Below are 24,752 nucleotides of genomic sequence, written 5' to 3'. Positions count from 1 at the left end.
AGATGGATGTGAGTGAGCTCTTCTTTCCAGGGTTCTTGTTTGGCTCGTTTGGTTGTAATAATGTTTGAGCCTCACTGAACAGTTTGCGAGCGTTCCCCGTCAAAAGGCGACTGTGTTGTCCTTGAACGCATCACCTCACAGCTAAGTTGTCTGTTTGTATTCCATTAAAATGTGACTTCTTGAAACCTGCAGACACCCTGCAGAGAAAAACTTTTCACAAACAACCCCGAGAGTCCCATGATGCAGCTGGTGCAAACCCCACTGGCCCCCCGTGGTCGGCGTCCAGGCGTCGGCGTTCTGACAACTCTGCCGAATCAGACTGTCACACCTTGTGATGGGAGGACAGGCTGAGCCAGCAGGCGTCACCCAGCGCCTCCTGCAGGGGTCGGACACAGTTCAGAGCTCCGTTATTTTTGGCAGGCGGATTACGTTATGTCACGAGATGGATTTGCTAATCCTGCTGCGTGTGTGCGTGTGTGAGAATGTGTGCGTGCAATGATATGATCCCCAAGCACAGTGGCAGTAAGCTGTGAGCACGGTTGCTGCAGCACTTAGAGATGATGTTGCACAAAGTCAGGGCAATCAGGCATGCTATGTCTTTCCTTTTTTTTACATTCCTCTTCATCTTTCTTTCTAATCTTTCTGTTTTCTGCTCACCTTCTTGATCTTTTATTGTCTGTAGAGATGAACTAATCCCTGTTTCCCTCTCCTCCTCTCCCCACAGCCACCTCCAACCCATTTTCCCCGAAGCCTCCGCTCTTCAGCACCCTTCTCTACTCCTTGGTTCCCATCATCGGTTTGGCCGCCGTCGTCCTCTTCTCCTTCTGGATGTGGAGGCATCACAAACTGGCTTACCCAGCGGCCCTCGTCCCCACACATGTAAGTCTGAGATCTCAAAAATCAACACTCATTGCTGCCTTTTTTGTCCCCGTCTTTGCTTCACAGCGCTCATCGCAGCCGTGAGTTTCCAGAGGTCACCTGTCAATCAAAGTGGCAGCAGGGACAGCGGTGTCCCCTTTCCTCAAAGTTGCTGTTGAAGCAGTTAGAGTTTCTCTTTTTGTCTGTTCAGCCAGAGTTGCCACTGAATCCCATTTCATCTTTTAATTGCAAACAAGGGGGAAATGTAAAACGCACAGGTTCCTGCATAGCTTAAAAAATCAAGAAACAACAAACATAGTTCAAAGTTACCTCTGTGAAGACTCCTTGTTCTGCTCACTGTTCAGACACTCACAGTGTCTCCATGAGGCGATCATCTTATTGCACCTTTTACAAAGCAGCCTCTGTCAGCAGGGGGTCCAAACTACAGTAGCCCACATTGGACACACTACAAAGAGACTTTTGCATTGGGTTAATTCTGTTTTGAGTGTTTTCTTTTAAATTTCATACACATACAGCATGAGAGCTGTGGTTCTGTCTTTCTCCAAGAGTCCCTTTGTGAGAGAGCAGATGATAGTCATGCTTTTAAAGCAGCAGACTGGAGCGTCTGGAATGAGTTCTGAGGCTTCATATTGTGTCGGATAGGCTTTAAATCAGCTAAATGTTCGAGTGTGTCTTTAAAGTGCACGTTGTGCGGCTCGGATCCGAATAATTACTTGTGACCTACATCTCATGGTGTACTCGTTCACCTTTTATCGTCCCGCTCTTATTCACATCATTATGTCCTCTTTTACTCCAAAGCTAATTAGTTGGAAAGAAAGCGTTGTCTTTACAGTTTTTAACTTTCAAGATGTTTGTAAACCTCCCAAACATTTCCGCATCTCCAGTGTTGTATTTTGCATCTCCAAAATCCTGACTCAAATAGATATTTTTCCATTCTTTCTTTGTGGATTCTGAGGCGGTTTGAGCAGAAGAGCGAGTGTGCTTCTCGGCAGCAGGGGAAAAAGAAAACCCATGCAGAGCCTCCACAGTATGGAAGAGGAGTCAGGGGCCTCTGCATTATTGATGAGGCTTTATATAGGCAAACAAAACTAAACACAGAGGCGCTCAGAGCTCTGCCTCAGAGGATGGATGGTGGTGGGCGAGTGGGCGGGTGGGTGGGTGGGAGGGAGGAGGGGAGCGCGTGGGAGGAGAGTGAACAGAGACATGCAATTCTCTCAACTTAGTTATTGTATTTGCACAGCGCTAAAGCATAGAAGGGAGAAGATAAAGAGACAGTGATACAATCCAGTCAGGAAACAAATGCTAATGTGCATTGGAAAGACAACAACTGCTGGGAAACATCTAGCATTATATAAATGAATAAATAAGGTACGCAAAAACTAAACAAGATCATGAGCAAAGACGATCAGATAACCGACGACGACGCAGTGGAAAAAAACAAACAGCTGAAATATTCATAAAATCACAAGGGGGACAAAATGAAATGAAATAGCCGGGACGGAACAAATGAAGTCATGCCGGCTGTGTGTGTGCGTGCTGCAGTGTATTAGTGCATGAATGAGTAGGTGTACAAGGACAAGAGATGGAAAGGAGGTCACGCGTACAGGAATGTAGTTAAAAGTCAGCTCGTATGCTTTTCTGTAAGGAGCTGATGCAGCAAACCCCACCCGGCTGCCTCGCAAAGGACACTAAAACAAACAATCAGGCTCTGAAACATGCGAAAGTGCTGTGGCGTCTGCAGCTTGTTCTGCACTTGATTAAAGCAGGTTTTTCAATATAGGAGATGGAGGAGTCTCATGGAGAGCAGAGAGATGGATGCAGCAGGAGGGGAGATGTGGAGGGATTTATTTCTATCTCTGACTTCTTTATTTATTTATTTTGTTGTTGTTAAAGAATGTGTTTTTGTGTTTCACCACAAGCTGTTTTTTTGTTTGTTTTTTTTAAAGCAGAGGTGACTTGACAATCAGTCAAACCGCTCGCTCTTAGAAAGTCACTGAGGACGGCTTCAAGCACAACAAAAAACAAGTCACACACGTTTTTCACCACAGGTAGCACCTGCCTGATGAAATCACATAAAAACTTTATTTTCTCAATACTTAACACACTGACAGGAGAGTGGTGTAGATTTAATCCTCTAGATCTCAGTAAAAAAAAAAACAACAACAGACAATTATTTTGACATTTTAAGAAGTGTTCATGTCCAAAAGGTTCAAAAAGTCCCCCAGCAGCAATGTAATCCTCGTGGGACATGTCAAAGAGGAAGAGAGCAGAAAGTGACTTCCTTCTCTTCATAGCTACCTGACTCCAAAGACAAAAACAGACATTTTACCTTGAGCAGTTGCTCTTCATCAAACAGTCATTTTGTGTTTTTTTAGTCTCAACAATGTTGTTCAACTATTTCAAGAATTGAAGTAAAGCAGTAAAAAATCAGCTCCAATTTCCCCAAATCAAAGTAAAACGTCTGTTTTTTGGTACCTGTGAAGAGAGCGTTCAGAAAAGGATCTGTCCTTCATGAAAAAGCTCGATCTCTTCAGGGATCTGATTGTCTTTTTTGGGGAGTTTCAAAGATGATTCAGTCAGTGACACAAAGCACGCATGGAGCAGTTCAAAAAAAGATTGTGTTCGAAAAAACTAGAGCCGCGGTTTGAAATGTGGTTAACTCTGCTCACTAAATCATTTTTTTAACGCTGTGAAAACCGTTTGTTAGAGACGTCAGGTGGCACCATGCAGTACAAGTGGAAAACCAGAGGACAACCTCTTCTTTGTTCAGACCAGAAGAATGCTTCATCATGCTTGTTTCTATCCTGTGCTGCATTCATCAGTGGATAATGCACTGTACTTACTCATGTATTTTTAATGTGACAGAAACAAATTGCCCACACCTGTTGCTGGTTAGCTTTGAAAGCATCCTGAGTGGACGGGAAGTTATTCGAGCTGTTCATCGTAGGTGTTGGTAGTAACCAGTTTCTCAGTGCTGCTGCCAGCTCCACTGCTGCCTCTTCACAACGGGCCGAGCTGTGCATCGCACTGTGCACATTTAATCTAAAGCTCTAATTAAAAGCAGTTTGAATGTGATTAAGTCATTAAGCGAGCAGCTGCAGCCTGAGCAGAGAAGAAGGGGCGACACACGCACTGTGCCCATTTAGGATTTCTTTTGGATTCTGGTTTTAGTTTTGAATTCGAGGCGCACGTCATTCATGTAAAAGAAAGGGCCATTAATGTTCTGAAAAAGAGACATGACGTACGTAATGACGTATATTAATGTCTAGTGAAACATGCATGTTGTGACGTGTGTGTAAGCAAAAATGAAGTCCAAAATCCTGCCGTTCCTCGAGTGTCCGCTTGATTCTGCAGGAACACACAGCCGGCAACAGAAGCTGTTTTTACAGCAGAAATAATAACGATGCAGCAGGCTGTAGGATGATTGCCATCACTGATTTTATGAACGTTTACGTGTTAGAGAGAAATTCTCATGCAGTACGAGTCAGCAGCAGCTTCCTCTGCAGAGAAGAAGAAACAACATGAAGCTGCAGCCACTCTCTTCTTTGCAAGCTAATGAAACATGCAGTCTTCATGGTGCAAAAGTAATTGTTTCCACTTAATGATCATTAACGGATCCATTACAGCCGCTCTCTTCTTTTCATTTTTACGACCAAGAGGAAAGTGGTGACGAGAGCTCGGGTCGTACTTTCACAAAGAGTCGCCAGCTTTACGTTAGTCCGTCCATAAAGACGGAGGCGGGCTCAGTGTTGAAACAAATGGATGTTCTGATGTTCTTGCACACATACTTAAGTTATCAAGGCGACTTCAGAAGGTTGCATTCAGTGTTAGATACAGAACAGGACATGCAGCAGAGAGGCATGATGTCATCATCACAGTCCATCGTGAGCCGCATATTTTCCACCAGCCCTCGGTTATTCACGCTGCGGCGTGAAGTGGAGTACACAGCTTTCACACGGAGCACGGACACGCATCGTATAGATGAGCTCTGACACAATCACAGGAACGGTTTGATAATGGAGAGACTCACATGTTGTTAGTCTGAGTGCAGCTTTTCAAAGACGGCTTTAAGGAATCTGAAAACCATGTGGAGCCCTCCCAAATCCTTCTGTACTTTTCAATACGACTAAAACATTAGCATTAAACTAACAGACTTTTAAAAGACGAGCTCTGGAGTAGTGTTGGACGTCTTTACCACGCAAAAGATCCTGATCAATTAGCATGTTGCAGGTATTTTCTGATTATTTATCGGCTCAACTTTGGTTTTGAACTTTCTGAGCTCGCAGCGTCTCCTCTGAGAACGTTTAGTTCCGGGCCGAGCCGGACCACATCACCCGGCTTTGGTCGTGAACATTTTTGTGTCTGATTTTTCCCAGTCTGAGCTCTTAGTGAATCTCTCGTTCCCCGTCTTCTCTCAACATTTGCACACGTTTGCTGGGAACATTTTGATGCTCCTGGTGCCGGAGGGGCTTCTGCTCTGAACTTTGTCTTTGTTTGCTTTCTCTGTGATCCAAGAACATCTTTTGCTCTGTTCCTTTGAAAGATTTGTCATTACATTCTCAGTTGCTCTCATTCTTCACACTGAACCATCTAACCCTGGATGTCATGCTTGTTAACGCCTCTGCGAGCGTCCGTGTGTCCTTCCTCTGGTGTGGAGTGCGAGGAGGAACAAAAGGTTGCTCAAGGACGAGCCGTCATCTCCTTCATTTATCTGCCTCTATTTCATCCTCTAACTGACAGACAATAATTTCTCTGTTTGCTTCTTATGTTCCTTTTCGACAAGCACGCCTTTCACATTATGGTGGAGGTAAGAGCAGTTCAATTGAAGTTGAAGCACTGTCAGTTTTCTCCTTTTTTTTGGGTTCAGAGCTTGAGAATCCTCCACTCCAATCCCAGACCACCATTTCTTGTTTTTTTTATCTGTCTGTTCTGTTGATTGTTTTCTGCCTGGGTTTTGTTGCATGGATGGATTTCTTTGTTGCTTCCTGCTGGAAATGTTTTGTGCATGGTGGAAAGTGGCCGACACGGCTCTGAATGCAGCCCCCCTTTTTTTTTTGTAAGAATGTCCGACTTTAAATGTTTTGTAACGTATTGTGTGTAATGTGACCCAGTTTCCAGAATGGTACCTGCTCAGACCAATGGCTCGCCACGTTCTCCGTGTGCAGGGAATCAGAGCGGCAGCCTGCTTTTTCCATCTGAAAAGCAGGCTGAGGAAGAAGAGTGCAGATACACTTAGCATAAGTAGGAGAATTGCCACTTACCTGGAACATATTTCAAGTCAGAGAGTGTAAATTACTTAAGTAGAATAGGAGTCTAAGCTTTTTGCAAATAGGCTTTGGCTGGAGCTCTATCACAGTGGAGTAAAAGTAAGACTGTAGACATGATTAAAAAGAGTCTCAAGAGTGGAAACTTCTGAAACGTAAGAATCAAACAATCTCCCTTTAAGGTCACATCAACACGTTTTATGGTCAAGAGTGTTGGAGGCTGAGTCTTGTCATTTTTGTTCTCTTACATCAAATATCAGCGACATGCAGGACCTTAAAGAGCTGAAGGTGAAACCTGATGAGGCAACAGGAGATGGTTGAGAAGAACGGCGTGAAGCAGCAGATTCTGTTTTCCTGCTTCCTGTGGTCTGCTGACAAAGTGTAATGCGTCCCCGTTTGAGGCCACAGTGCCCTGCGATCGGACCAGGGATCCGATGTCTCCCGAGGGAGCCCAAGCCGGGCTGAGCCGGGTCGTCTCGTCGGGCCGAAGCCTCGAGATACACGACAGCTTCAGATAGGATGCAGACGTGAAGAGAGAAAAGGACTATTTTTGGACGGATGACTTTGAGTTGAAACATGCAGGTTTTTTAAATCAAACCGTCCTCCTCTTGTTTACAGAACAGCATTTAGAACAGGTTGAGGAACCGTTCAGTGAAGCCACACGTTCATTATTCTGCTTCCTGCAATCTGTTTTTGCAAAGATGTTTCTCGAGGTGCCAGCTCGTGATATCTGGGTTGCTCTGTAATCCGACCTCGGCGTCATGGTGGGTCATTTTTCCCCCGTTTGGCTGCCATTGGGTGTGAAAGCAGCGTGCGGAGACAGCAGGTCTGCCTCACAGCTCTGTGTGAGAGAGAAACGACTTTAAGTAAACACACAAACTCCCCCTGCAACCCTCTGCTCCCCCCGCTCACTGAGAAGACACCCTGCTCCATTATTCAACCCAAAAACACAACAGAAAAGTGTTTTCTGCCAACGCGACGTCATATGCACGAACACAATACATGTGTCCATTTAGCAGGTTTAGGATCCTGCACTTTGAGCTAAAGGCTAACTTTAGCATGCTCCCAGTGACGATGCCAACATGCGAAAGTTTAGCATTTATGTTTACTGTGTTAGCATTTCCTGCTAACTGACTGACACAGTTTGCACAAAGTGCGATTATGATATCCAGATCCTTTTCATAATTCCTTTATGGGGACTGTTTCTGGTCTGTGAAGTTCAGGAAACCTGAATAATGAACTTGATATTGATTTTGAACTCACAAGAGTTTAAATTCAACAGTATGTATGGAATAAATATCTTTCTGTCCTGCAGACAGATCTCATGATTATTTGAGTCATTTCAGAAGCTTTGAGTCGTCAGAGGTGAATGCAAAATAGTTTTTTATTTTCCCATGTCTGTACATTTGATTCTTTTTATCCCACTTATTGATTTAAGGGCCTCTCCTTTCTTTCTGATGGAGACGTGTGAGAAGTGGTACGTGTTCTGAGACGCTTTCTTTCTCTCTGCTCTGAAACTAAAGTTCATGAGCACACAATCGAAAACTGATCAGAAATGCTGCTGCATGATCTACAGTCTGCTTCTGTGGCTGCGATCATCTTGTCAGGACAGGCGGTAAATGTGAAACCACTTTTTCCTGTTTTTATTACTCATGCTTTTAAATGCCTTTTGACTCTGCCCTGTAGCTTTGCTTTGGCTCATTCTTCACTGCGGAAATCACCCGTATTTGTCTTTAAGAAAGTGTGGCTGCCAAAACCTCCCCGGTCGACTGAGCACACTTAACCTAAGTGTGCAGAAATGTTTTATATATCGTGTAGTCTCCTTTATTAAGTGGCACTCTTTATGAGAAGGGGTGGCCATCCCTGTAACTCAGCGCCTGTGTATGGGAAGTCCTCAAAGTGTGTTTGAGTGGATCCTCTGGGCCTCGGGGTCTTGAAACTTGCTCCAGCTTATCAGGCATCGTGTAAGCCTACAGTTCAAGTAAAAACATGAACATCCTCGCCGTGGCAGAGTGAAAAGCTTGTCTTTTTTTTTTTTTTTACTGACAGCAGAGTCACGGAGGTAAAGTCGAGGATTTTACAGCGGCGTATCAGTTTCATCAAAGGCCATCCGTCATGCGCTCGTCTTTCTCCTCTACCTTTCATCCTTTGTGGAAATGTGACTCCCCTCGCTCGCTCGCTCGCTCGCTCGCTGCATGCTTCTGTTTAACCTTCTCTCTCTCCCTGGGTCCCTCTCTCTTCTCACTCGCCCTCTGTCCTTCCCTGTGAAGTCACATGTGAAAGTGATCAGCTTAATCCCGATCACCAGCTGTGTTTAACCTACTTTAGATTTGGAGCATTCGCCTTCCTCGCTTTCTCTTTTGTTTCGACGGGATTAGCATGAGCACACAGCGCACGCATGAGGTTTGACCTGCCACAGTTGGACACGACATCTTCATCAAAGCCATTTCTTCTTTGAAATCAAGCCTTCTTCATGTTCCTTCCTCTCTCTTTGCCTTGCCTCACACCCTTTTCGTCCCCCTCAGCAGCTCACTGGATTCAAACTGGCAACCGTCCAGCAACAGTCCCGCTTCTGAAAACCCCCCGAGCAAGTGCAGCCCTGGAAGTTTAATTGAATTTAAAATGATTTCATCTAAAAACCCTGCTTGCTATGCTGTGTCTTCTCTGCCAAAAAAAAGAAATCAAAAACCCGACACAGTAATATTAATATTAAACATGCAGCACTTCCTAAACTTTCCAAAGTGCTTCAACAATCGAATAAAGCAAACAACAGAGCCACAAAGCAAAGAAAGCCAGTGCATGAAATATAAAGGAGGCTAGAAACTAAATGTGATGAAAGCATCATCAGCGTAGTGTGATGTGAAGACGATGGTGATTGTGCTGCTCTAAGCTCCTCAGGCACGCTGTCTCCGAGCCAAAGCGCCCGGTCACCTTCACTCTAAGCCACTGCTATTTTAATGCCCTGCAAAAAAAGAATCAAGAATAACACTGTCCTCTCTCTCTCGGTTGTTTTTCTGCCCCTCTCCAGGATCCCGGGCCCTCACCCCCGTCCCCCCTGATGGGACACAAACCCCTGCAGCTGATCGAGGTGAAAGCCAGGGGCCGCTTCGGCTGTGTTTGGAAAGCCCATCTGCTGAGCGATTACGTGGCGGTGAAGATCTTCCCCATTCAGGTATTCTCCTCTCCGGACTGAAGTTTGTAGATCAGTGAGAGGAAACGTTTAAACTGTCAGAAGAAGACAAAGTGAAAACCAGGCGATAATGAGCTAGTTTAGCGCTGAAACGTGGGCGCTGTTGTGGCTGCAGCAGAACTGGAAATCCATCCACTTAAAGCAGGTTTTAATGTGGAGAGCTTCAGGAGGTTTTCTTTCTGGTCACTGACAACGTTTCTGAAAAAAGTGCCCTGATGAGATCGACCTTTCTGTGCAGGGTCAGACATGTCTGCACATCACCGTTCTCCAACGTCATTTTACAGTTTTCAGTGATGAGTTGATTTTGTGATAAAAATATTGGACTGGTTCTGAGTGGATCTCTTAAATCGAGGCAGCAGAAGAGCAGCACCTCCAGTGTTTGAGTTGGTAGAATAGCTCTCGATGGAGTATGGATTGCTTCCAAGACAGCTATGTCCTTTCTGTTCCTGGTTAAAAAGAAGAGGTCAAAAGGCTTTTTTGTAGGTATCTGCTCTGTGACAAACGAAGCCAAAACAAACACTTTGGCTGCATGTACTTTGGTCCCATGTTTGCAGCCGTTACCTAAGTGTGCCACAGGAATCAAAGTTTTCTAAATACCAACATTTAAGAGGGAAGAAGAATTCCCCTTTAATAAATTCTAGCACTCCTTTGCATCAGCTTTGTTGTCTTCATGCATGAATGAGACGCTTTGGTTGATTGGACAGAAACAACACCTGCGTCTGTCTCTCTGCTCCCGCGTAGGACAAGCTGTCTTGGCAGAACGAGTACGAGATCTACAGCGTGTGCGGCATGAAGCACGACAACATCCTCCACTTCATCGGCGTGGAGAAGAGGAACAACAACCTGGACCTGGAGCTGTGGCTCATCACCGCCTACCACGACAAGGTACGCTGTCACGGACTGAGCTCCGCACCTCCAGCAACCTGCACGGCTTCGGTTTATTGATCCAGATCTTAAAGTTTGTTTTAAAACAAGAAGCTAACTTTGGATTGATGAGGACGTCGTGCAAGGCTTTTCACTGTTTATTTAAGACTCAATAAGAGGTGCATTGACGTCCTCTGACGCTCATCTAACAGCTGGACTTAGAGGAGGAGCACTAAAGCACAGGAGACGTCTAAATGCTGACAAACTGCAGGCAAATGCACTTCTATCATTTGCATGTAATCAAATCCTTGCTGGATTTGTTGATTAATCAGACACACAGGATGGATGTCTTAGTGTATATTCTTCTCCCTGCAGGACTGACAGCAGACTGCATGAGACCTCCATACTCTATTGATTCTGTGCGTTTCCTTAAGAGCCGATCCATAATTACAGTATACTACATGCTGATTCTCCTTTTCAAACCTTGTTTATCCTGAGAAAGTGGCTTTCTTGGTCCCGGTCGTGCTTCACTTCCCCTCTCTACCACCAGTCTTTTAGGAGCTTTAAGTGCCTCTGTGAATCGAGGGTCATTACAGAAGAAGTGGAGTGATTCTTTTTTGCTTCACTTGCCTGAATTTCTCAGCCAGGGCTAAGCATTTGAATCCCAGTGCTTAAGAAAGGCGTCCCTGCATGAATTAAGGTTGAAAAATTAAAGGCTGTGCTGGGTGTGCTGGCGAGGCTTTAACCTGACAATTCAACTCTTCAGAAAGCCACTTAACCCTGCAGCAGCTCCACAAGGGCTGCTCTGATTTGTAGCAGCTCTCCAAAAAGAAATCACGCCAAAAGAATGTATTTTCAAGCGCTTTTATTTTTTAGTAAAGGTTGCACAGCTAAGTGGCTTGTCCAGCATGCTTTGTCGTCATTTAGTAGCCTTGAGAGGATACATAACATCAAATGTCTTTCAAAAGCCTTTCTTTCCAGCCAGTGTTTTTCAGAGCAGGTGTCAGGGTTGGTTTGGACTGAAGCTGAGGTTGTGTAACACAGCTGGAGCAGTGATTGCAGAGTTCAGCATCTCCTTGACAGCTGATTTATGCCTCTGTGTTTGATACATCGCAGCAGCTTTATGCCTTTGTATCGGTAGCAAGCAGTGGCTTGTTACCATGAAGTACAAGTCTCTCCAAAACGACTTAATCTTCTCATTTATTGGATCGTGCAAAGATATTAATAGCTGTCATGGGTTTGCTTTAAGGCCTCATTGTTTTTAATGCTTTATTATTCACAATTTCTCCAATGACACGACTGCACTAAAAATACTGAAATACCCAGGTGTAACAAAAACAAAGGAAAGCATTCATCCAAAACCAGGACAATCAGAGCATCGCTGTGATTACTTGTCTTCACATGTGGGTGCTGACTGCCCTCTGGTGGCCACGCCTGTAACTACAGCTGCCTTTGGCCTCAGCTGAAGTGACCTTGTATTATATTGACATGCATTATGTAAGAGCAGAAATGTTGTATAAGGAGGAGGGACGGAGGGGAAGTAGCTGGAACATGTTGGGTATCCATTTCTCCTCGTTCCTCATTATATTTGCTTTTATTTATCTCATCTTTAAATGCATACAAGGAGGGTTTATAACAGCGATCAAGCTCCAAACGAAAGAGTAGACCGATGGGATTATTTCACACATGTGCAGGACTTTAAAGTTGATTAAAGTGGATGCAGAGTAAGTGTTAAATGCTCTATATCAGCCTGCGTGAAATATGAAGCTTTATAATCGGATGAATTAAATATCCTGTTTAATATTGAACCCTTTGGATTTCTCTCGGTGTGCTTTACCTTATTTCAACCGCCGAGTCCCCTATGAAATACAATACCTTACACGAGCTCTGCGTCCATCCATCAGGGATGCTGCAGTTGCCATGGAAACCTGACCTGCTCCCTGCACATCTCTATACTGTTATGAAGCAGTAAATATATTCTCTGCATTTGGTTTTTACTGCTGAATCACTTCCTTGACATTTCTGGATGTGTTGAGTGGGTCATTTCACCGTGAATAGCAAATAAATTAAACCCGTCTAAAATGTATTAATGAGCTTTTATCCTGGCTCCACTTTCTGTGCTCTGATATAATAAACGTGTTGTAGTTTATGTTAAAGAGATGGATTTTTAGTGACTGGAAACACTTTTTATTTCAAAGCACTTTGAAGCCTTCCAGGTGTTTTTTTTAAAATCTGCGTATTCAGACTGGTCTTGTGTCTTTCTGCAGGGCTCCCTCACCGACTACCTGAAGGCTAACGTGGTGTCCTGGAACGAGCTGTGCCACATCACCTCGACGGCAGCCCGCGGCCTCGCCTACCTCCACGAAGACATCCCGGGCCACAAAGACGGACACAAGCCCTCCATCGCTCACAGGTCTGCTCTCCCAACATCAACCGGTCACGGTCATGTTGAAGCTGCAGGGTCAGGCCGATGCCTAAAGTCGTGTTGTTTCTGTTTGTGTCTCAGGGACATTAAGAGTAAGAATGTGCTGCTGAAGAATAACCTGACAGCCTGCATCGCAGACTTCGGCCTCGCTCTGAAGTTTGAAGCGGGGAAATCAGCAGGAGACACTCATGGACAGGTACGCTTTACTCTTCATCACGTGACTCTTGTTGTGTCGGAGAGATATTGGAAAATATGTTGTTGTATGATTCTAAAAAATAAAATAAAACTGACTGTGAACCAGTGACACTACTTTTCTAAACATTTCCAAAAACTGAAATCATGTCCTTTAAACTCATTCGTTTGATGTATCTGCCAGCAAAGCAAAAAGCCCTCGTGTGACGAGCATTGTTTTTTGTCCGTCTCAGCTGGTCTGTGAGCTGTGTCATGACTTTCCTCGTCCTCTCTGCTCCCGCTTGTGTTTCTGTCCCTGAGCTGACCTTTTGAGCGGGGATCTTTCTTTCTTTTGATCCTGCAGGTGGGAACACGCCGCTACATGGCTCCTGAAGTCCTCGAAGGTGCCATTAACTTCCAGCGAGACTCCTTCCTGCGCATCGACATGTACGCCTTCGGCCTCATGCTGTGGGAGCTCGCAGCGCGCTGCACGGCCGCTGACGGTAAGGCTGCAGAACCAAACCTGCTTGAGCCATGCACACCGGTTTTTATCCCTTTAAATTCTGTTGATGTTGTTGTGCGTTCACAGGCCCGGTGGACGAGTACATGCTCCCGTTCGAGGAGGAGGTGGGGCAGCATCCGTCTCTGGAGGACATGCAGGAGGTGGTCGTTCATAAGAAGCTGCGGCCCTGCCTGAGAGACTGCTGGCAGAAACACGCGGTGAGCGAACAGAGGCTGTTGTTTTCATGCTGCCTAACAAAAACTCCAGTGATGTGGAAGCATGTCACACAGCAGCACACTCGCCCTCATGGTTGGTCTTCTTGTCCCTGGCAGGGTCTGGCCATGCTCTGTGAAACCATCGAGGACTGCTGGGACCACGAGGCCGAGGCTCGTCTGTCCGCCGGCTGCGTAGAGGAACGCATCAGCCAAATGCAGCGCCAAGCCCCCATCATCGGCCCCGAGGAGATTGTCACCGTTGTCACCATGGTGACCAACGTGGACCTCCCGCCCAAGGAGTCCAGCTTATGATTCATCTGACAAGCTCATGGAAACACGGATCCACACGAGGGGGTGAACGGCCGACCCTGGTTGGTTGGCTTTGAGGTTTTTGTTTTTTCTCTCCCGTTTTTTTTCTTTCTTTTCTTTTTTTGTTGTTCCTTTAAGTGCGGGCCGCTACTTCAGGAAACACCCTGCGCCCACCTCACCACATCAGTTGATATCCACCTCATTTTGATATGTGTGCCTGAGGATTTTAACGTTCGAGGAAAACTCTCAACCCGAGCAAACGATTCAGGATTTTAAGGAGTGAAAGTGTCGACATGCTGGGACAAAACACTTTTATCATGTATTGTTTTTATATACACACACACACACACACACACACACACACTCACACAGGAGGGCGACCTGTTCTGCTCGGGTTTTCTACGGAGAGAGGAGACCCGGCAGGGAAACTTCACACAACTCTCAGTGCATTTTAGTGTAAAAACAAAAAGAAAAAAAAAAGAGGAGCACCTGGCTCTGGAGACATTTTGCTGTTTTCTCGTGTGCGTTTTTTTTTCTCCTGAAGAAACGACTATCGTTCTGCCAATAAGCAACGGCTTCTGAATGTTTATAGTGTAATGCTGCTGTACATAGTGTATTATGGACCCAGACGACTTGGTAATCAAGCTTATTTTAAAAGGGGGGGAGGGGGGACGTGGAGGGGAGGGGAGGGTCCATTTTCAAGCATTGCGACGATAAGAAAACCATAAACCTCCTTCAACCAGGTATACCTCACTTCAGATGGACACAGTTTAAATTTCCCTCTTCAAAGTCATGGCTCACACTTTTTTCTCCATCACTTTGGCTCGTCACATCCACACCATCCGTTCAAAGCCTCCTGGGTAATGTAGTCCGCAAAAACCTTGATACACATCGCCATAAAAAACCCCCCACCAGTTTCTCCCTCATCCCTCCCCTTACTCAGTCTCACTTTTCTAGATATTTCGGGGACTGAATAAAAAGTTTGGTTCGTTTTCTTTTCTTCTGATCACGGTAGAAAAAATCCCCCCCTGTGATGTAGTGGTTGTTTAAAGTGATTTTTTATTTTTATTTTTATTTTGGTTTGCCGTGATAACTGTCAGCGGTGTCATTTTGTCCGTGAGATCTGGATATTCAGATTTTTTTTACTTCTCTCTGGATTAGCGTTGGGTACCATGTAAAAAGAAAAACAACTAACCTTCAAATCTCTGGTATCAGCACCAACCTTTTAAAGTGCTCCAGTGTTCTTCTTGTTCTTGTGGTTCAGAAATAATCAACAAAATCCACCCAAATTTGCAGAGGTGTCAGATGAGTTTGAGGGGACCCAGCCCTCGTATGGATTTAAACCTGTATTTAGCTGAGCCAGCTTGCTTTTTCATTTGGCCGTGCACACACACATCTCTCTTTTTGTTGTATTACTATCAAGAGTCTCTTTTGATTCACCTCAGGAATCTTTGCTACTCACCACATCCTCTTCCTCTTCCTCCTCTTCCTCGCCTGTCTCACACTGGAATACCTCCTCTGTCGCTGATTCTGGCGCTTCCTCTCTTCCTTCCTCCTTCTCGCCTCATCTCAGCCGTGCTGTCATGCCCAAAAACACTACAACTGAGTCTCCTGTATATTTAGAACCAGCCAGATTTCTTTGATATTCGATCCCAGACAAAAATCTAACTACATGATCTCATCCTCCTTCTGTAGAAACAGACTTAAAGTTTGTTTTCTCAGCCAGGCCTGCTTCCACTTTTTGGACGAGCCCAACCTGTGTTCATCCTCCAGAGAAGGCATGAAAAGCTCTAAACCGTGCTGTGTTTGAATAGTTTTGGAGACTGCTGTCTTAAAGGGTTAATGGTTGTTTACTGGCATTCTGAATGAAGAACTATCTGAAAAGGAAGTGTTTCGAGCATTCACCACAAGCTGCTCGGGGGTTCAAAAAGTGCTGAAGAACCTGTATTTATGTGCAGTTTTCTGTCCCTCACACAGGTTGAAAATGACTGGTTTTAAAACTCCTTCGACTCTTATGAAACAACAACGTGGCAAACCGAACTCCGACGAGTTGAGACGAGGATTCTCTTCTTTCCTTCTTTCATCCTGGTGCCATTTCTACGTGTCCACATTAGTTACTCTTGTAGATGTCAGGCAAAACGGATGTATCTTGTCACTGCTGCGACGGCAACAGTGGCGTTTTTTGAATCTTTTCTTTCTTCTTGAGGGACGTTGAACACTGGTGCCGGCAGACCTGCAGTCTCTCCTCAAGCTTTGGGACGGTTTCAGGATGTGCAGTTTAAAGTCCAGCTGATGAAAGTCAATTCTTTAAAGGCTGCGTCAAATTTAAAACATGCAGAAACGTGTTTCACATTCAGAGCAATACATCTTCTTTGTTTAAAGCATGCATAGCATTTTAAGCAAACGTACTGTAGTGCTTGAGATCTAGAGAAGTGAAAGGTAAAGGAAGTCTGAACTCTCCTGAACTCTGGATTTATTTTTCCTTCTTTTCCAAATTTTAGAAATGATTTTATTTCCTGACAAATTCGCACTTTCTACCAAAACCACTACAAAAGGGTTTTTTTCAGGGGGTAGGGGATCTTTCACCCCAGAACTAAATTTCCCTTGTTCTTGGAGATAGCAGAGCTCATTGTCGCCAGCAAGCCCTCCAAAATGATGACTATTGTGTCGTGTCTGAGGAAGTGGAAGCAGTTAGAAGTCTCACAGCGCAGCAAACCTGTAGGAAGTAGAAGCCATCATCTTATTCGCTGACTGTAGCATGAGCACGATACTTAGGCCATCGTCTCTCCTGAAGCAGGGAGGTCCCAGCAGCCCTTTGATTAACACTACCTCACTCACAGGGATTTCTTCGGGGTAGAGTATGGAAAATGCACCCAAAAAATAGTTCCTGTTGTCATGGAAACGTGTCCTATTTTCGGCAAACTTCCCAATTTGGTAGTTAGTTCATTGGAGTTAAACTTGTTTCCCAATACATTGGATCCTTCCTAAATATTTGTATTGAATTTTAAATTGATCATTTTAAAGAACAGGCAGAAGTGTAAAAAAAACAACAACAGTATTATCAGACTCTTGTTTGCCCTCAAAGCAAAACCTGACAGTATTTCAGCAGCCAGGTGGATTTTTAAACTCCGCCTTCAAATGTTGGTCGGTAACCTTCCAGAGAGGCCACGTGGATTTGAACGTGTTCAGCTTGAGTTTAAACAGCGCTCAAGAAACCGTCCCAAACCACAAATACCATTCAGGGATTCAGTACTATGCTTTTCTAAGTTCTCGCGAGTTATATGCAACCAGTGCCGCAAACTACCCTCCACCTCTGTGGGATCAGCTGCAGGAGTGACTTTCAAAACACACAAACACACACACGATTAACTTGTAGCATTTTCATTTTGTTTTTTAAATATTGCATATTGATATGTTGTATTTATTTTTTAATTTACAGGTCTGAGGTTTTTGGGGAATTAGAGCTCAGGTGCAACTCAGAATAACGTTGTAAGAGTTGGCACGATTGTTGTTGTTTTTTTTGGGGGGGGGGGGGGGTTTTGGGTGGGGGGGGGGGGTGTAATTCAGGAAATACTTTGATTAATTCAAAAAAGAAAAGATTGAAACTGTAACGTGCTTCTTTCTATTCAGTCTATGGACAAAAACGACCGAGGATGAATGTTCTTCAGACTTCTGGATTCCAGTATTGTGCGTACCTTGATGGATTGAGCCCGGCCCTGTGTAACTTTAGAGGGCTTTGCGTTTGGCTGGTTTCGTGTGATTGTGCCCTGTCGTCGTAGAAACCAGGGAAACCGACCAACTTGGAGATCCATTCATACACCTCTTTGTATGAAAGAGAGACGAGCAGGCAAACCGTGTGTCCCAACCAGAAAGAAAAGAACAGTGAAAGCTCCTGTGAGGAACTTTTGGTTGATTCTGAACTAAGTAGGTTAGTCTTCTTTTCTGATCTTTTCCTCTACATGTGTGAGTCTTATCTAATCCTTATTTATTTTTACATGTCTAATGTGAACACAAGAATATTTTAGAAATGGCTGTTTCTGACACCGACCCCACCAGCAGCGGTTTCAGGTATTTAAAATAACTTGATGAGTTCTTTCCTGTTGTACGACACATAAAGACGTCAGTATTGATATCAGACAGTTAAAAACTCCTCACAGGAGCTTTCAAACACATTTTGCACTTTAATGGATAATTGGAAAATGCACCAAGTCAAATCGTTTGCTTTGGCCTTAATTCAAATCTGATGAAGCATTTGTATTCTCCCCCCCCCCCCCAAAAAAAAAAACACTGCTTAAGATCCTTAATATGAAATAATTTTCTCACTCTGAATGTTTGCAACAGATACAACAGTCTCAGATGAGCTTCCTCTAACATGTTGAACATCTCAAACCTTTTTGGTCTCAACTCAAGTCCCAGAATAGCGTGCAGGTGTATGAATGGTTTTCTCCAGCAGGCAGGTTTTACAGTTTTCTACCCGACGACCTCCATCCCAGCACCTCACTTTGCTGTGCATATAAACTACCAGTGAAACATTTGTGTCTTGTTGCCCCCCCCCCCCCCCCCCCCCCCCCCACACACACACACACACACTATGTTAAGCAGTCTAGGATGTGTACAGAAATGAGAACATAAATACCTGTATCAACTATATACTCTTGAGCTGAATCTTTATAAGTGCGTGTTGAACTTCAGTGTTTCCTCTACATTCATTTATACTTTGTGTTTTGAATCGGCAGCTGGGCTCAACCTGGCTCGGCTGCAGATTAAAAAAAAAAATCTTTCTTCACTTTAAGTTGAGCTTATTGTTAGCTAAAAGCTAGAGGCTCATTGGAGTACTTTGTAAGGTATCCCAGAAGGCACTTAACGGTTTCTTGGCAGAGAGAAATTGACAGACATTTGGCCCACGGCGTTCCTTTAGGTCCAGGTCCCCTGAAGCTCCCTGAAGCTCTTTAAGAGCACATGCAATACTCCATATGTGATAAAACAATCAACCACTACAGGTATTTCATTCCAGCATCTCAATCTCCTGCTTTTTCAAACCCTCAGCAAGAAATTTAGAGGAAACATTGAACTCTAATGACCTCCTGCCAAGTCCGTCTTGGCAGCAGGATCAGACGGGTCGCCAGGCCTGAAATTTCTACTAAAAAAAAAACAAAAAAAAACACTACAAGCTTTTTTGACCCCACATTTCTCGAGGCTCTCGAGTTGCAGCGCTGATCCAGGATCTGCCAACGCAGTCTGTCGTGATAATGATGCTCGCGGGGGTTTGTGGTTTTCAAAGCTGGAGGATCACTTTTGGTCACGAGCGAGGCGTGGGATGAAAAAAAGTGTCTACAGTGAGGAAAGATGTCTTGTTTTTGTTTGTTTTTTAAACTCCTGATACATGTGACTGTATGCTTTGTGATACTGGCAATAAATGTGAAATAGGACAAGACGCTGAGGTCTGGAATTTCAAACTGGAATTACAACAAAAGCATCCCACCAGGAGTTTTTTGAGCGAGTAGTATTATTAGTTCAGCAGAAGAAATCCTGCAGACATTATCACAAAACTGATCCCTCGTCAGCGCTGCAACTCTGCTAATGGTTTTTATCAGCTGAAGTGATCCACGTGATGTAAATAAATGTGTTTTTAGATTGTGAATTCTGATGTTTTTCTGGCTTTTTTTCCCCCCTGACTATTTCTTCTTATGACTACAGACCTTTGAGTTGAGACATTTGTTGAAGAGTGGCAATTCTGCAGATAAAGGACTCCATTTATAAATATCAAGCAATTAGTAATTTATTACACAAAACTTCATTTATTTGAAAGGTAATACTTGTTTTTAGGGAATCGTGTGGAAATAAAATGATGCCATTAGGATAAAGTACACAAAATATACTATGTGATAAACATTAATAATAAACAACTATTTTGTAAGTAATTAAACCAGCTATAATGTTCAAATTCATTTCAAAGATTAAAATAGACAAGTGATGTTACTTTGACAAGAGACTTAGTTTAGTTTCTAGATATTTCCTGTAACCTTCATTTTCTCAGGTAAAAATTGGCACGGTGAAATAAGATGATAAAATGTGTCCTTCTGCAAAAAGACCGTAAAAAACAAGCCGAAGGACGCGTCTCTTTCTGGGAAGTCGCAGATAAAAAATGTTGTTGCTGTCACCGAGAAGATAAAACGTAGGAAGTTTATTTATTGCGGCATGCCTTGTGCATGAAAAGAAACCAGAAGGTCTTTGCAGGACTCACGTTGGACAAACAAGTTTACTGTCAAGTCTGCAAACTGTCCTGATACCTGTGTGTGTGTGTGTTGTAAATAATGTTAACTGCATGATATTCAGTATGTGTTCAGGGTATTTCAGCATTAAAATAACAGGTGTCTGTTTTATTCATCAGGAATAATCAAAGTAGCAAAAGGTTGTTGTCCTCGCTCAATTACAAGACTGAAGCCAGAATGGAAACAAAAGCCTCTGTGGGTTAGTCTGCATTTTCTATTGAGGACAAAACTGACCACTAGATGGCAGCATTCAGTACTTTTTTAGTCTAAATCATCTGAATCTGCATTAAAACTCAATGGCTTATTGAAACCTTTTAAATGTGTCATCTGCCAATGTGTGCTGTTAGCTTTGATTCTTTGTTTATTTGACCCATTTCTGGGTGAATTTAAAAGAAAAAAAAACATCCCAGCTGTACAAAACTCATTTTTTATTAATTAACAACTTAAGTTTCTTTAGAAACAAATACAAATGGTGTGACATCCTGTGGACAGGATTAATGTTGGCCTTTTATTGGCGCCTGCACATGGTCTGTGTTCCAGTGACAGTGTTGCAGCGCTGACAAAGAAAACATATATCCGTGCACACACAGTCCTAGCCGAACGCCGACATGGCCCACTGCTTGACGTCAGTGGGGCATTGTGGGTACTTCTGCAGGGCCTCCATGATCTGACTGTGGTCCAGCATGAGTCTCATCAGCTGGTACTCCTTCTGAGTTTTGGCCGAGGAGCCGTCGACGGGTCGGATCAGCTCCAGCTGCTGAAGGTGCTCGAAGGCCTGCGGACACGCGAGTAAATAAACCACAGTCAAGTCTCTAATTGTGGATATTTTAAAGTGAAATATTTTCTCCCGAGCTAAAGACAAACCTTCATGATGACTGGCTGCTCGAAGTTGTACATGGAGCTCGATTTTCTGTGCAGAAACTTTTTAAACTCTGAAATAAAAAGGAGAACAAAGTTGAACTTTTGACTATTTGAGCATCAGAGCATCTCTTTATTGTCCGGTTGATCGATTGTACTGTTTCTGTTGTCGCTCTTTGAGGCTTTAGCACCAAAAACAGCTGTTTCTCTTTCTGTTTTTTTCTGGCTGTCTTATGGTTACAAAGTGTGAAAATTACAGAGGTATATTTCTCCACGTTACTTTAGGGTTGAGCAGCTCTGGTTCATCCTTTATATTTCTACACATTTCTTTTCAAAGCTCCAATGGGTGTTTTTATTCTTTTGTTTTTCAAAATAAAGGTGACTGACTCATCCGTACCGTTGTGAACCATCTGCAGGTTGAACGGCTCTCCCTCGTAGACGTCGTTGAGGTGCTTCATGGCGATGATGAGGCACAGCTCCAAGATGGACAAACCTGCAGAGAAAACAAAGTGAAGAGCTGTGAAGGTTTTGGAGAGAAAGTGCCAAAGGCATTCTCTCTCTCTCTCTCTTCATATGTGATCCTCACCGTGCAGCATGTTCGCCTTGGCGTCAGTGAAACACATTCTGCTGGCCTCCAGCACATCTGCAGGTTTGATGTTTGGTTTGGCTACGGTCACACGGCTCACACACAACATCTAAGAAAAAAAAACCACAGAGAATAATCAACTACAGCTCCGAAAGGTACGGCTCAAAAGAGACGGTGACTGTTAATATCTGACATGAGATGTTGAAGAGTTAAATGGTGAGGAAAATGTTGAACTTTTCTTATCGAAGCCCTTTGACAAAGTTGTTAACAGAGCAGTGTGTATGTCATTGTACAAACTAAAAGTTTAACTCTACCAGCAGCATGTGCATCATACGGTAATCTTTGCTGGAGTTGAAGTGTCTCTGCAGAACTTCTTCAACTGATTTGTCTTCACACAAAGTCTGAGGAGAGGAACAAAACACAATCTAAGATATAAAAACGACCACAGACTGCAGATATGGACTTACAGGTTCACTGTGTCCTCCATTTCTCCTCTTTTCACCTTCACACCAGCGTTCCAGCCCTGAGCAAACTTGTCATCAGGGAAGTCATCCGGCAGGCTGAGCTGGGTCCGAACTCGCTCAGCATACTGAGGAAACGTCAGATTGCTGAGCAGGTGGATCTGACGATGTGAGAACCTGGACTTCACCCTCTTCTCCAACAGCTCCAGAACATCCTGAAAGGCAAACGAAGCACAAAGAGACTTACATAAAACAGAAGAAGAACAAGCAAACCATGAAAGGTTTGGGTGTTGATTGAGACGCACCAGTCTGCAGGTGAGGCCCACCACAGCGATGGGAGCCTGAGCGGACTGGGAGACATCAAACAGGTTGTAGAGAAGCGTTTGGTTCTTGTGGTGGGCGAACAGGTCGAACTCATCCAGGACGAACAAAACAGGACGGCTGCTGCTGCGATCACCTGATGAGAAAAAAAACAGAAACAGCTGTCAAACATGTCCTCAAAGTGACGATTACATTTTACACACCCAGTCGTCTCACCTTTCTTTAGCGCCTCCAGCAGGAACACCAGGTTCTCTGCAAAACTGCCCTGAAATAAAACCGGAGCTGATTTTAGGAGCCGCTTCATCGATGACAAAACTCTTGATAAATTTCTTTTAAAATTACTTACAAACACTTTGTCACCGACTACATTTTCCAAGTTGAGTTGCCGCGTTATTTCTTTCAGTGCTATTCTGTCGTCAGTCTGCAGGAGACCTACAAGCGGGAATCAAAACAAATGAGAGATCCAGTATTTAGGCCCTTCAATTGACGAGCTTTGGTCGGGTATCAGTCACTGTGAGATGAACCTCATGAACCAGTTTTTTGTTGATGTTTTTTGCACGGCTTGCTTCATTTATTGAGGTCATTAAATTATGCATACATAGCATGAGGTTTGGTGGGGGAACAGTACCGTTGAGATGAACCTGCAGCAGGTTTTTCTGCACTTCTGTTTCTTCCAGGAGGTCTCTCAACACACACTTCAGGAGCTACACACACACACACACACACACACATCAGAAAATTCAAGCCTCTCAGGATTTAAAAACACTTCAACACAATTCATCATCTTCTCCGTCATCTTTTTACCCTTAAGGCCATTACCAGCGCCAGCTCCGGCTGCAGAGACTCACCATTGTTTTTCCTGCTCCCCTGGGCCCGACAATTAGCACCGAGTTACTCTCCCCGTGGACAGCAGTCCGCTTCAGCAGCTCCAGAAGGTGCCTGAAAAGACAGCATGTTGACTACAAAACCCACAATGCACCTCAAGATATGTAAAATAATGAGATCTATGTTAAAAAAAAAAAAAAAAAAAAGAGAGAGAGAGAGATCTACAGCTACAATCTAACGAGTGAAGTGTCAACCTGCTCCAAGAGAGCAACACCTGGGATGCTCGTGTTGTGTTCAAGTCAGCTGGGAACTTGGAGAATTTCCAGGCTCAAACTGGGACAGAGCTGTCTGCCAGGTAAGACCAAACTGGGTCACTATAACTTACATTCAGCCCCAGATTGTCTCTTTACTGCAGATGACAGCTCCTACTACAGAGTCTGTTTAAATAGGATAAATAAAAGCTGCAGATAAGTGAGGTTTCAGCCTCGCACTGTTATGACATAAACAGACCTGTGATGAGCTTCCACTCCCTCCGGCCGATCAGGGAGCTTCTGACAGCAAAACCGCTCCCTGAAAATCTCCTGGATCTGCACACGGTAAAAATAAATGAAATGACATCAAACTATGAAGCATAGTTCCACTCTTAAGTCAGTGTAAAGAAAACAAGTCATACCTGTGTGATGCATTCTCCCACTGGCATGTGAGCATCCTTCACTTTCCTCTTGCTCATGGTGATGATGAGACTCTAAACAGCAACACATGTGCTGCTTTGTTCAGGATACGTGACATGTGATGTTTTTGTAAGGACTTCTTAATTACGTCCCAGGATAATAAAAACTATTCATTTAAAGAGCAACATTATACAACTACTCTTCTGTGCCATGTGTATTTCATGTTCATGCAGTTCCGTTTTCATCGAGCCCAATGCAAACACAGTTTCCTCACTTTGAGACTAACATGCATTAAGTTTTTGTATAGTTAACACCAGTGTGTCTGTGCGTTACAAATAACAAAACTTACCCGGTGAGAGCAGTTTCATCCGCTGTGAGCTCTCGATCTTCGCGGGAATACTGCTCTCTGCAAGCGAGGACAGCTTCCGTGTCTGACTAAAAGTCGTCGTCTGATTGGCTGAGAGAAACGCAACGTCACACACTGCAAGGCTTTAAAAATACCAATAAAATAATAAAAACCATTAAAAAAACTGGCCTTTTCTTTTTCCATTTTTAATATTTATTCATGTATAAACTTTTTTTTTTGAGCTTTTTAAGTATTTTTTTTTTTAAATGATTAATTGGAAATAATCTAAATAATCTCATTTATCGTTGATTATATCCTTAACAAAGACATTTATATAATAATTAGCTGGATGATAACCAACATAACTATGTGTAAATGTATGTTATAATAAACAGGAATGATAAATTAGAACACAAAACCGATTGTTATGCATGTTTCCAGGTTCCCAATCCAGTTCCCTGCAGACTGAGCTACATTAAGTCTGAAGAGAATCAGTGTTTACATACATAACATATTATGCATTATGTCTCTTTACAGCATTGTTTCTCATAGTTAATTTTTGCACATGGGGCAATAAAACGTATGAAGTTATG

The 24,752-nt window shown here is 43.7% G+C and overlaps 2 protein-coding genes across 4 annotated transcripts in view; one reads left to right on the top strand and one right to left on the bottom strand.

Annotated features, from left to right (window-relative positions):
- LOC306818641 (activin receptor type-2A) overlaps positions 1 to 14,406 on the top strand; it is a 34,533-nt gene extending 20,127 nt beyond the window's left edge. Inside the window, exons 4-12 of one of the 2 annotated variants that reach the window (XM_079336323.1) lie at positions 725 to 879; positions 5,663 to 5,686; positions 9,172 to 9,315; positions 10,075 to 10,218; positions 12,465 to 12,610; positions 12,704 to 12,818; positions 13,158 to 13,296; positions 13,383 to 13,513; positions 13,628 to 14,406. In XM_079336323.1, the coding sequence (XP_079192449.1) occupies positions 725 to 879; positions 5,663 to 5,686; positions 9,172 to 9,315; positions 10,075 to 10,218; positions 12,465 to 12,610; positions 12,704 to 12,818; positions 13,158 to 13,296; positions 13,383 to 13,513; positions 13,628 to 13,822 (1,193 nt within the window). In that variant the 3' untranslated portion in view covers positions 13,823 to 14,406. The remainder of the gene's footprint in view (positions 1 to 724; positions 880 to 5,662; positions 5,687 to 9,171; positions 9,316 to 10,074; positions 10,219 to 12,464; positions 12,611 to 12,703; positions 12,819 to 13,157; positions 13,297 to 13,382; positions 13,514 to 13,627) is intronic. The other variant, XM_079336324.1, reaches the window with a different exon arrangement.
- Positions 1 to 24,250, bottom strand: part of orc4 (origin recognition complex, subunit 4) — a 213,585-nt gene extending 189,335 nt beyond the window's left edge. The window contains exons 1-14 of one of the 2 annotated variants that reach the window (XM_079336144.1): positions 24,163 to 24,250; positions 23,816 to 23,887; positions 23,653 to 23,729; positions 23,166 to 23,256; positions 22,946 to 23,021; positions 22,664 to 22,749; positions 22,534 to 22,582; positions 22,302 to 22,453; positions 22,038 to 22,211; positions 21,850 to 21,936; positions 21,536 to 21,644; positions 21,347 to 21,442; positions 20,956 to 21,023; positions 20,571 to 20,866 (exon numbers count right to left, since the gene is read on the bottom strand). In XM_079336144.1, the coding sequence (XP_079192270.1) occupies positions 20,684 to 20,866; positions 20,956 to 21,023; positions 21,347 to 21,442; positions 21,536 to 21,644; positions 21,850 to 21,936; positions 22,038 to 22,211; positions 22,302 to 22,453; positions 22,534 to 22,582; positions 22,664 to 22,749; positions 22,946 to 23,021; positions 23,166 to 23,256; positions 23,653 to 23,729; positions 23,816 to 23,872 (1,305 nt within the window). In that variant the 5' untranslated portion in view covers positions 23,873 to 23,887; positions 24,163 to 24,250 and the 3' untranslated portion in view covers positions 20,571 to 20,683. Of the gene's footprint in view, positions 1 to 20,570; positions 20,867 to 20,955; positions 21,024 to 21,346; positions 21,443 to 21,535; positions 21,645 to 21,849; positions 21,937 to 22,037; positions 22,212 to 22,301; positions 22,454 to 22,533; positions 22,583 to 22,663; positions 22,750 to 22,945; positions 23,022 to 23,165; positions 23,257 to 23,652; positions 23,730 to 23,815; positions 23,894 to 24,162 lie in introns of both variants that reach the window. The other variant, XM_079336145.1, reaches the window with a different exon arrangement.
- Positions 24,251 to 24,752: the final 502 nt, after the last annotated feature.

Source organism: Symphodus melops (assembly GCF_947650265.1).
Source record: "Symphodus melops genome assembly, chromosome: 23".
Lineage (NCBI taxonomy): Eukaryota > Metazoa > Chordata > Actinopteri > Labriformes > Labridae > Symphodus > Symphodus melops.
The sequence above is the reverse complement of the archived record's forward strand: the minus strand, read 5'-3'. Positions and strand labels throughout refer to the sequence as shown.